General features: G+C 42.9%; 1 protein-coding gene across 10 annotated transcripts in view; it reads right to left on the reverse strand.

Annotated features, from left to right (window-relative positions):
- The window catches only part of CEP350 (centrosomal protein 350), a 77,051-nt gene that overhangs the window by 30,000 nt on the left and 34,942 nt on the right, over positions 1-12,109 (reverse strand). For 6 of the 10 annotated variants that reach the window (XM_044439213.1, XM_044439217.1, XM_044439215.1 and 3 more), the window contains 6 exons: positions 10,538-10,678; positions 10,173-10,306; positions 9,403-9,522; positions 8,245-8,444; positions 6,420-6,613; positions 5,314-5,400 (listed from right to left, as the gene is read on the reverse strand). In XM_044439213.1, coding sequence (XP_044295148.1) covers positions 5,314-5,400; positions 6,420-6,613; positions 8,245-8,444; positions 9,403-9,522; positions 10,173-10,306; positions 10,538-10,678 — 876 coding nt within the window. The remainder of the gene's footprint in view (positions 1-5,313; positions 5,401-6,419; positions 6,614-8,244; positions 8,445-9,402; positions 9,523-10,172; positions 10,307-10,537; positions 10,679-12,109) is intronic. The other 4 variants (XM_044439219.1, XM_044439216.1, XM_044439220.1 and 1 more) reach the window with 2 other exon arrangements.

Genomic DNA, 12,109 nt, shown 5'->3' on the forward strand with positions numbered 1-12,109 from the left:
GCATGCATATGCACTGCACACGGACTGCTTCTCTCCCCTGGTCCCCTCGTGCCGCACAAAGGCACCATACACTGCACAGCTCCACATAAATACCACTAGCTTCTCATGAAACCCCAGAATGATTCCTCCATCAAGGCCAAAAGGGTGCCAAAGTCATAAAGGCAATAAACTAGCCTTTGGGAGGGAGCAGACGGAAGAGCAAGCTCTGCAGGAGGAACTTACCTGCTGAATATTGGGTTTCTCCCTTTTCAAATATGGTTTATGGAGCTTAAAAAGCTTCCCTCCCAAAAGAGATGCAAGGGTTCACAGCTTTCCAATTCCACAAAGTAAACATGAAAGCCCAAGAACTGCCATGTTGATCACAGCAAAGATCCATCTACTCCAGCATACTACAAGCCATTTATTTATTTATTTATTTATTTATCAGCTGCTCCACTGCTAAACAACTCCAAAGTACTGAACAAGATATAAAATATAGAAATATTTAAAATATCTGAAGTATATCAATTTTACTAATATAATCTTGTCTAAGCTTTTAATATGGGAAAGCTTGTTCAAATAAGAGTGTCACTAGCAAATGCCAACAGCGGAGGCAAGCTAGCACATGCTGAACACTAGTGACAAGGAACGTGGCCAAGAGACACAGACAATCCACTAATGGCTCTGCTTTTTCTCTGACCAGGCCTCATACCCATACAGATTCACTAAGAACATCGCATCCAACCCCACTCAGTGACCAGGCAGGCTGTTAACAGAGACAGCATCTTCTCAAATATCTTGTGCCAAGTAGTACCAGATTTCATACAGCAACAAAACCTTAAAAACTGGTCTGGTAGTAAATGGCACTGTGCTTTTGGATTATGTTTCTACCTGACTGAAATCTTGGATTTTGACTTTGGCTGTGCCTCACAGTTCCCTCTGAAAAACCTCTGCTTGATTGGTAAAGCTTTATTTGATCATTTGCCTATTAAAGTTACTTTAATATTAAAGTTTATTAACGTTTTATTTAAAGTTATTACTTTGAATATTAAAGTAATATTAAAGTTACTTTTTCTTATCCCTGTTTTTCTGGGCAAGGAACCACACACAGTTAAAACAAGTTAATACCAGCTATAGCTGATAAAAAGGCACTCCATGTTGCTGTTTCCATGTAGAACTCCAGTGTCAAAGATAGATTCAGGAGTACCTCAAATGACAGAACTGTTCTTTCAAAGGGAGCAAAACCCCATCCAGACTTGGGAACCAATCCCCAACAGGACCTCCAAATTACCAGATTCAGTTTATTAGCCACCCTCCACCCCATAACTGCCCTTTCATGGATCATTGCCTTGTTGTGGCAAAGGGGCATGTATGTGTAGCTGAAAGAAGGTATGAGCTATGCCATGCAGATGGGCATGATAAAGGACCAAAATGGCAGGGGCCTAACAGAGGCAGAAGAGATTAAGAAGAGGTGGCAAGATTACACAGAGGAACTATACAAGAAAGAACTTAACGTCCCTGATAACCACAATGGGGTGGTCACCGACCTCGAGCCAGACATCCTGGAATGTGAAGTCAAATGGACCTTAGGAAGCCTGAGCAACAACAAAGCTAGTATTCCAGCTGAGCTATTCAAAATCGTAAAAGATGATGCAGTAAAAGTGCTACACTCAAATTTGGAAAACTCAACAGTGCCCACGGGATTGGAAAAGTTATATTCCAATTCCAAAGAAGGGCAATGCCAAAGAATGTTCAAACTACCACACCACTGCACTAATTTCACATGCTAGCAAAGTTATGCTCAAAATCCTACAAGCTAGGCTCCAGCAGTATGTGGACCAAGAACTACTAGAAGTACAGGCAGGGTTTTGAAGAGGCAGAGAAACTGGAGACCAAATTGCCAACTTAGGTTGGATCATGGAGAAAGCTAGGGAGTTCCAGAAAAACATCTACTGTTGCTTCATTGACTATGCTAAAGCCTTTGATTGTGTGGATCACAACAAATTGTGGCAAGTTCTTAAAGGGATGGGAGTACCAGACCATCTTATTTGTCTCTTGAGAAACCCATATGTGGGTCAAGGAGCAACAGTGAGAACTGGACACGGAACCACTGATTGGTTCAAAATTGAGAAAGGAGTTCAGCAAGGCTGTATACTGTCGCCCTGCCTATTTCACTTATATGCAGAGCACTTCATGAGAAAGGCAGGGCTAGATGAATCACAAGTTGGAATTAAGATTGCCCGGAGAAATATCAACAACCTCAGATATGTAGATGATACCACTCTAATGGCAGAAAGTGAAGAGGAACTAAAGAGCCTCTTGATGTGGGTGAAGGAGGAGAGCACAAAATTGTCTTGAAACTCAACATTAAGAAAACTAAGATCATGGCATCCAGTCCTATCACTTCCTGGAAGATAAATGGGGAAGAAATGGAGGTAGTGACCAATTTTATTTTCCTGGGCTCCAAGATCACACAGACAGGGACTGCAGCCAAGAAATTAAAAGACACTTGCTCCTTGGGAGGAAAGCTATGGCAAATCTAGACGGCATACTAAAAAGTGGTGACGGCACCCTGCCAACAAAATGCATATAGTCAAGGCTATGGTTTTCCCAGTTGCAATGTATGGCTGTGAAAGCTGGACCATAAGGAAGGCTGAGCGCCAAAGGATTGAGGCCTTTGAATTGTGGTGCTGGAGGAGACTCCTGCGGGTTCCTCAGATCTCGTGATCAAACCAGTCAGTCCTCGAGGAGATCAACCCTGACTGCTCTTTAGAATGCCAGATGCTGAAGATGAAACTCAAATAGTTTGGCCACCTAATGAGAAGGAAGGACTCCCTGGAGAAGAGCCTAATGCTGGGAACAATTGACGGCAAAAGAAGAAGGGGATGGCAGAGGATGAGGTGGCTGGATGGAGTCACTGAAGCAGTCGGTGTGAGCTTGAGTGGACTCCGGGGGATGGTGGAGGACAGGAAGGCCTGGAGGAATGTTGTCCATGGGTCACGATGGGTCGGACGTGACTTCGCAACTAACACCACCACCCCATAACTGAATTCAGGCCCTGATCCAGGACCTGGGTGGCCTCCCCTGATTCCAGTGTCACAAGGAGATGCACAGTATGTCATCAGTACACTCACTGCCCTCATGACCATTCTCAGCAGTTTCATTTGTTCTTAAATAACATTAGGAACAAGATGGTATACTGAGGAATCACACAGTTCAGTTGCTAAGGAACAGCCATCCAATGTTTCTCTTTGAAATTGACAGAATGCAGCCATTGCAACTTACTGACCTGGTTCACATAATACAATAAACCAGAGTACAGTTTGAATGTGGGTTGCTGTTGAACTGTGGGTTCTTGTGTTGTGTGAATCCAGTCCATAGTTTGTTAATTACAAGCAATCCATAGATTACAACACAAGAACAAGCCATGGATTCTCTTTGTAGGTTGCTTTTGGCTAGCAATCCATGGTTTGTTTAACAGCATTGAACCCAGCTTTCAAAAACAACCCAAACTCCCCATCTTCTAGCTTGTCACTGATGTAGGAACTCTGTCTTGAATACTCATTCAACTCACAGAATTGATTCATGATACCACCAAAAGCTGGTGAAAAGTAAAATTAATGGGGTCATACCTTCTCTGACCCTCCCTCAGAAAAGATCAGGACAACCAATGTAAATTCAGTCCTGCATGCTAAAGGGAATTCAAATTGAAATGGATCTAGTAAATCAGCTTCCTCAGGGAGTGCCTGCAGTTGAGTGACTGACATAAGTCTTTCAAGTGCCTTCCCCAAGAAAGGCAAGTTCAGAGTCAGAAAGCAATTGTCAAATGTGACCGATTCCAGAGTGAGTTTCCTCAAAAGTGGCAGGACTACTGTCTCTTTAAGGGCAGCAGGAGATGCACCTACGGATGCATTTATGCACTCGGGATCCATGTGGTCATACCACCCTTGATAGCCAAGAATGGCCAGGATCAAGAGGGCATGTGGTCAGCCACACTACTGCAAGTTCCCTCTCCATGTCATCAGACCACCACAACGGAAAGTGCCTCCACAAAAGAGCACATCAAGGCACCTCAGGTGACTCTGCATCAACAACAGAGCTCAGCTCGCTGTGGAAGCAAGTCATTTTGTCCTCACGGTGCCTTGCAAAAGAGTCTCTGCAAGTCATTGAGGGGCCTAGAGGAACATTCGCTGGAGAGTGTCAGCAGCCCTCAAACCACCTGAAAGTACGAGGATGCAATGGAGACAGCACAGCCCATGAAAAGGCCTTCCTACTGTTGGTCCCCAAAACTGGTACAGGGCGATATAATGTCTCTGAACTAGAACATATCATTTAGACATCTTCATTTATTACATTTTTATTCCACCCAACAGCCCAAAGACTCTCTAGGCAGTTAGGGTCCAGTGGCCACTGAAAGACCTATACAATCATAAATCTGTCGCTAAACCAGTTTTAAAGTCATCTAGCTCAGCGGCCATCACCACATCCTGTGATAACAAATTCCATAAATTACATGAAGATTTTTTTTCCTGTCCTGAATTTGGTAGGGCCTAGAGATAGCACAGAAACAGGTTTACTTTTCCTCTCTCAGAAAAAACTGAGCAGGTTACTTGCTTCTACTTTCAGGTGGCTAAAGAGAAGGGGCACCTTGCCCAGGTGGGAGGGGACTGAGTTTTCAATGGTGCATTCTCAAAGGGGGAAGCATACTGTGTCTAAATTGGCATAATCTTGTATGTCTAAACAGTTTAAGCACACACCCACGGAGGCACAGAGTACAACAGAGGGAAAGGGCACTCCTGTCTTCACTGCACGAGAGGGTGCTGGTTGGGCTCATATGTGTTTTTTAAAACTGACTGAAAAGCAAAGCTTCAGCATGTGAACAAACAGGGGCTCACTGCTCATCCCTGCTCCAGAGGGACAAAAGAGGGCATTCTCAACTCTTTGGGACCACCCCTATGAACAGAACAAGGCAGGACTGGATCGCACTTGTGACTCCTTAGCCAGGAAGTTCTCTCTTTCTGCCAGAGTGGACTGGAAAAAACAGGAACTTCCTTCAAAATATGTGGAACCCGTTGCAACATAACATGCTAGTGGCTTACTATTTAGTCATTGCAGATTGTGCATATTCTAGGGTCTTTAGCTAGCTGTTTCAAAACATTTCAAACTCTAATGCTAATCTCTGAATGTGCTAATGTTTCAGTTTGTGCTAATCTCTGAATGTGCTAATGTTTCAGTTTGTACGTTACAGTGTTGCATTTGATGCTGGTCTTTGTCCAGAAATGTGGTTTAAAAATACGTTAATCATATAAAAAAAACTAAAAGAAAACCTCTTACCTTGCACCCCAGAATGCTCTTGAGCACCAACACTTGGCGTTTCAGGGTCCTGGGGCTAAGACCTTTTGAGGCTGTCCCACAGAAATTCTAAGATAGATGACACATCTTTGTGACTTGTAACTTTATTATTGCTAGTGCAGCACTCCAAAATAGGTTTTCAAAGCAGTGCCATAGGCCGCTGGCAGGCTGCACTTAATGTCAACAGAGTGCCCAGCACTTCAACCAAGTATCCAGATTTCTCCGGTCCGTGCTGAGCAGCCTCCATGCTGTTAGCTAGGACATGTGATGTTAAAGATGCCAAACTAGGCCCTGGGATAGTGATTGTAGCCACTCTGGAAACCCCCAGTGCGTTGACAGACAGCATCATCAGCCTTCCAAACTACGGTCTCCTGGTCAGTGTGATGCTATCAAAATGACTTCTGCTTTCTCTTCCTCAGTAACCAAGTGCAACCAGGCTCTGCCTCCTTCCATTGGGCAGGGCAGGCCCAAAAGACTGGGAATGCTCACATTCCTGTATCCATGCCGAGGGAAATTTCATCTGCTGAATTCCTGCCTATTAGTCACCTGTTAAAAGGCACATGAGCCCTGCCAAAGAAAGCTACAGTAACCTTAAGAAGGGTTTCTATTAGTATTCATTCTTGAGGCAGCACAGAGCAAAAACTCAGATTTACAATCTCGGTGGCATCTAAAGGTTATGACTACATCAGGAATAAAATTCATGTAAAATTAGGTATTAGCTAAGCTCCCAAAAGTCTATGCAAATACACATTTATGTAAATCTTACTGAAATATATGGGTTTAATTTTCTAGGAAACTCTTTAGAAAAAAGTGCCAATATAGATACATTTTGGCGGAGACTAATGGGATAATATCCATCAAGTAATTAGAATTTCTACTTTGCTGCAGGTTTTTTCACTCACTTTTTTTTCTAGTGAGGCGGCTGTCTTTTTGCTTTACAAATGATTGTTAGTAATGTTACTGCACAATTGTGCTGTGTGTGTACATGCATGCAATTTTTAAAAACAGAAGTTCACAAACAGGGCCTGAAAACAATGAAATTGGCCAAAACATGCATAGCCAAAGAGTATGAAACTATGAAAACATACTTTAACAGGTGATAAGGTGGTCTTTCCAGGAGAAGCTTCCTCATCAGAATAATCTCGGTGATCTCGTTTCTTCAAATTAAACAGGCGGTGACTCTCGGAAGGGAGTAAGGACCGGAAGGACTTTTCTTCAATCTCATCTTCTGTCATAGATTCATCAAATTTTAGAGAATATTCTGTAGCAACAGAGGCAGAATCTGAAGAGAAAAAAATAGAGCGAGAGAGAGAGAGTGCACACGCGCAAGAGAGATGTATTCAAGTTAATGTTTTCACCAAAAAACAAGACATTATATGAAACAAGTTTTGTCCCAAAGGTGCAATGTGTGCCTTACCTAAGTAAGCAATGCATATCTTTTCATTTTTATTTTTACCCTCCCTTTCTACCATGAAAATTGGCACTCCAGGCAGCCACACATAATACCCAAACTTAAATAAGTATTGATTGCATGACCAAAAGTGGAGATGTGCAAGGATGAATGAAAGCAGTATTTAACACCAGCAATGCAACATTTGCAAAGCACTTGATCATATGGTGAAAAGGGCACAGTCAATAGGGCTGCACCCTAAATGTGTTATAGAGAATAGACCTGGTTCAAGCGAGACCGAATGTGGGGAAACACACTGCACCATCGTTCAGACAAGGTGGAAATCCTGTCGGCCAGCAACCCAACTTGTATACCGGTTCGGAATAGCACATCACTCCTTCTGAAGGGTCACACAGGCAGCTTTGGCAGGGCTCTTGACTACAATACAGCTCCCAGATAATAAAGTGGTAGCAGTGGCCAGAAAAGCCATGGCCCAGCTTTGGTTAGCAGGCCAGTTGTGCCACTCTGGAGGAAGGGTGAATCCGAATCCCTTGCCTTAATCACCACACGTTTGGATGACTGCAACATGCTTGATATGGTGCTGCCCTTGAAGGGTATCCAGAAACATCAGCTAGTGAAAAATGCCATGGTCGTAGCTTTGCCTGGGGTGCATTTTACAGACCACATAACAGCACTCTCAAAACCGCTGCACTGGCTTCCAGCTCAGGATGCTGGTTCTTGCCTATAGCGCCCTGAAAGGCTTGGGCCAGGCTATCTGAAAGACCACCTCCTTCTGTATGCGCCTGCCTGAAATTTGCTCTAATCATCTGATGCTTTGCTGCGAGCCCCATCTCCTAAAAAAGTAATGTTGATAGGCTCTCATAACAGGGCCTTTCATGCAGCATCACCCCAGTTTTGTAAGAATTGGGACTAGCCTCCTCCTTGCTATGAAAATATTGTTCCACCAAGTTTTAAAGACTTAATGCTACTTTGTTTTTATCATTCCTTCCCGGTTTTAAAATGTTTTAGGCTTGTATATTTTTCTCTATATTTACTGTGCATCACTTTCAGCACTCATTGAGTGAGGCAAGATCCAAGAATATCCTAAATAAATGAACAAGCGTATCATCAATTTCTAAAAGAAAGAATGTCTCCTAGAGCAATGAAAGCAGGAACAGCCAGCCAGCAGCTCCCAGAACAATGGAAGTGGAATCAACAGTTGGCCAGGGCTCCATGCAGCAATCATAGTGTTGAATATTAGGCTGCAGGTTCCCCAGCAGATCAGGATGCCAAAGAGGCTGGCTAACAAGAAGAAGGCCTATGAAAAATAACAGCAGACACTTGAGCTGGGGGAAGACAGGCACATGCAAAAGCAAGTAAAACTATTTCACCCCTTTCTGTATTATTGCTATGGGAACCCAGCAGAGCCATTAAAAGAGCAGGGTAAGAATACAAAGAAGAAGAGACTAGAGTAAGACGTGGGGTGAATGTCAGTTCCTTTAAGTTCTTTTTGGAATTCTGACCTCTCTCATCGGGAATGGATGGAATACTATTACTCTGCAGGGAATCGTTCACAGCCACAGGAGCTTCCTCTTCAATGGAGGTGCTTGGCTTTTCACGCCGTGAATGTTTCTTCGTCTCCTTTGAGGATGGAACAGATGGGCTCTCCTGATGGCTACGGCGGCGGCTGCCACTGCTGCTGTTGCTGCTGCTGCTGCTGCTGCTTTATAAACAGGCAAAATAAAAGCAGGCAAGTTAATCTTGAAGAAGAATTGGAAAGGTCAATATTGAAGCAGCCCTTAGGATAATGAAAGCAAGAGATACACATCTTCTTTATGCCAACAGTGGACAATTGCACAAATGAACAGCTCCAAATGCTCTTCTTTCTCAACGACTGCACTAAATTTTTCCATTTGCAAGCATGTCAGACTATCAAATTACCACAGGCCTGCTCCCTAGTGACCAATCAGCTACGTACTAATTGGTATGCTTGGCCTGCCCTCTGTTTGAAACCTTATTACATTTTTAGTCCTAGAATGGCAGCTCCATTGTATAGAACTCCAGTGGACTACTATACATAGTGGGCAGCATTCCGTTTGGTAGCTCTATTATAATCAAAATCATAATCCATTTATTCCCAGTACTGGGACTCAAGCTTTACAATATTAAAGTTAAACAAGTAAAACATTAATACAAATTGCCCAAAGTTAAAAATGTAATTAGATCAGCTAGACTGTTAATATTGCATAAAGCAGCACAATTAAAACCACAGTAAAAATAGCATCAACAGAAATAGCCTAACGCCTTCCCCTGCACTTCATTCATCTGAAAGGACTCTTGACAGCCAGATGAAGTTCCCGAAACAAGTAACACAGTCTGTGTTTATTTCAGAGGTTGTCTGTCCCACCCTTCATCAAATCTAAGTGATCTGGAGAAGTAAACTGGCATGTCCTGCAATTTGCCTCTCTGTAACCACAGCAAGTATATTAAGGGCATTCTAGGCTGACTCTTTTCACAAAAAGAAGCAGAAATAAGCACTGAAGGAGGAGAGATTGGAACGATTTCAGCCAACTAAAGGAATGTAATTTACAAGCCAACTAAATCTGCATCAAAGTACAGCCCAACAGTCTTCCTTTGTTAAATGTATAACTGATGATGATTGTATGAATCTTGGTTCTTACCTCTGATCATGTGCCTTGGATCTTGATGATTCTGAATAACTATCAAATGAGGGAGAGTAATTATGCTTTGAGTCACCTGTCTCCTCTTTACTTTGTGAAGGGGTAACTGATTCTGATTTCCTGTTAAAGAAAAGCAAGCAGGTTTGCATTATTTTGAAGAACAAACCAGCTGACTGATTTAACTCGCTGAAGAAAAAGCCTCAGATATTCTAGTTACAGTAAAATAAACAGATAAGAAACATTCAGTGAAGTATCAGTGGACACAAGCAAGCAGAAAAATGTATGAGATCTGTTTTCTGCAAAAAGCTGCTTGTGCATTCTGAAAACAGGTCTACCTTCATCCAGTCAATGGGAGAGCAGGAGAGAATTCCTGACACTTGACACTGCAGGGCACCATTCACATATTGCAAGAGCTTCCCCTTCCAACACAGGACAAAATGCTTGAGAGAGTGTAGAAAATTTCATCCTGCCTTGGGGCCTGAAACAGGGCTTTGACATGGCAGGTAGAAACTGGTTTCATGGGGCTCTGCATTCAATATGCTAAGCTAAAACGTGCACGCACACCATTCCATTTCTTCTCTTCCCCTGCAAAACTTACAACAAAAGGAGATGAATTCAGGATTGTGTGAGGACTTCCTTAAGGCCTTACAGTAAGTCAGACAAGAACACCGTAAGGCAAATGCCACAACTAAAAATGCTCTTGTTGTCTTTCCTTAGAAATTTCCTTAAACTGTTTACACAACTAATGTTCTACAAGTAAACTAAAATACCTGTTCATGTTATGGGCTTGCAGTTGCTTTATAAATGCTGAGTGGTGCTTCCGCTCTTGGTCAAACAAGGTGGTAACTGGAGCTGAAGGAACATTGATGGCATCTGAGATCTGCGTTCGCGCAAGTTCAGTCATCTGAAGAAAGGAGCACAGAGAGACATCAGTATCACAAGTGCTGGGATACTTTTCTTGGGTTAATGCCTTGAAGTCTCGGCAAGTTATAATTTTTAAAAATCCACCCCTCAACTGGGAAATGAGGTTTCCTTTCCCAGTAAAGCTGCTGCAGCAATAGCAAAAGGCTGATTTTCTGCAGGAATCTTTTAACACAAGGCCAAATGTGCTAAAGATTTCACAGCAGGATCTCACCTCCCGTATCGCACGAGCAGCATCTGTGGTCAGCAGAGCTGCCTCCACCTGCTGAGCTGCCATCTTGCATGTTGCCTCCTGAAGAGCTTCTGCTGCCTCCTGCTGAGACTGCACCAGCTGCTGCTGCGATTCTGCATGGGCCTAGATAAGGTGACAAAATGAAGTTGCTGTTTTTCATTTATTTTCAAAGATAGTGCCAACTCACCATGACCTGAGGAGCCTCAATATGGAAACTCAGACTCTTGACATAGGGAAACATTTCTCAACAATAGAAGTCTATTTTGTTGCATGTGCAAAAAAACGAAAGGGAACGGTATTACACTGCCATATTTATGGAATAAAGATGGCACTATTAAGTTGGTGGAGCATACTTGAGGAAGAAAGGTCCTTTTTCCAGTTACCAACTCAAAAGGCAAAGGCTCCTGAAAAAGGATTCCAAAGATAAATCTTAGAGCTGAGGCATTTCCTTCTCATATCAGAGAAGGAAAAACTTCAGGTATTCAGGACCAAAGGTGCCTAAGGACTTTCAAGGTAAAGTCACCGACATTCTGAATTGTGCTCAGCAGCCACTAAAAATGTTTCAGGACTGGTAAGATTCTTCAATGAGTTCTGTTGGTAACTTAGCAACTCTATTACTTTACGTATAGGAAAATGTTGTATTATTCTTATTCCAATAGAGATGCTAAGAATGGGTAGGAATCAAGTCATTAAAATAACAGCATCTCAACACAAAAAGCAGCATTTAAAACTCCAAGAGAGCCAGAGCATTCACATAATAACCAAAATAAAAGACTGGCAAGAAAAGAGTTCTAACATCAGCAGAGAAGTCATAATTTACCCTCTCAGAGTCAGACTTTCCAAATATGGGGAACTGGCAGGAGATGCAAGTGGAAAAGGAAAATGATAGAAAGCTCAGTTGGTAGGAACTGTGTTCTAGAAAGAAGAAAAACACATGCTACTCAACTGGGACAGGAAGCTAAATTGGGGTGATGCTCCATCAGGAAAGGGAATGATAAAAAGTTATCATTGCGCTGTTTATGCCTCCGAAACCTAGAGCATGAAGCTGTTCTTTTATGTTTTTCCACAGCAGCGGAGAAACAGGCCAGCAGTTAGCATTCTGCACGAACACAAGTTTCCAAGCACTCTTGAATGGCAGGTTTGCATGCAGCATATTGCAGCAATCTAAACTGGCAATTACAAGACCATTGATAACTGTAGGAAGGCTCTCCCTGTCCCTTCCTGGTCAGCCACCCCACACTGAACTTCAGTTTAGCATCAAATCCACATGACTTGATTATCCCTCTCATGTTATAACCATCCTTCGCCATTTAGAGAAAGGTGTGGGAAAATGTACTATCTTGGAAAGACAGACTCCTTACTCCTGAGAGCCTGTAGCTCTCATGAAAGCCCATGTGGTGTAGTGGTTAAGAGCATGGGACTGGGACTCAGGGGATCTGGGTTCTAGTCCCAGCTCAGCCATGGAGCCAACTGGGTGACTTTGGGCCAGTGACAGACTCATAGGTGGTTACTGTGGGGTAAGATTGAAAGTAGCAGGATGAGGATGCAACCCAC

This window comes from Varanus komodoensis, unplaced genomic scaffold (assembly GCF_004798865.1).
Source record: "Varanus komodoensis strain SLA01 unplaced genomic scaffold, ASM479886v1 scaffold34_1, whole genome shotgun sequence".
Lineage (NCBI taxonomy): Eukaryota > Metazoa > Chordata > Lepidosauria > Squamata > Varanidae > Varanus > Varanus komodoensis.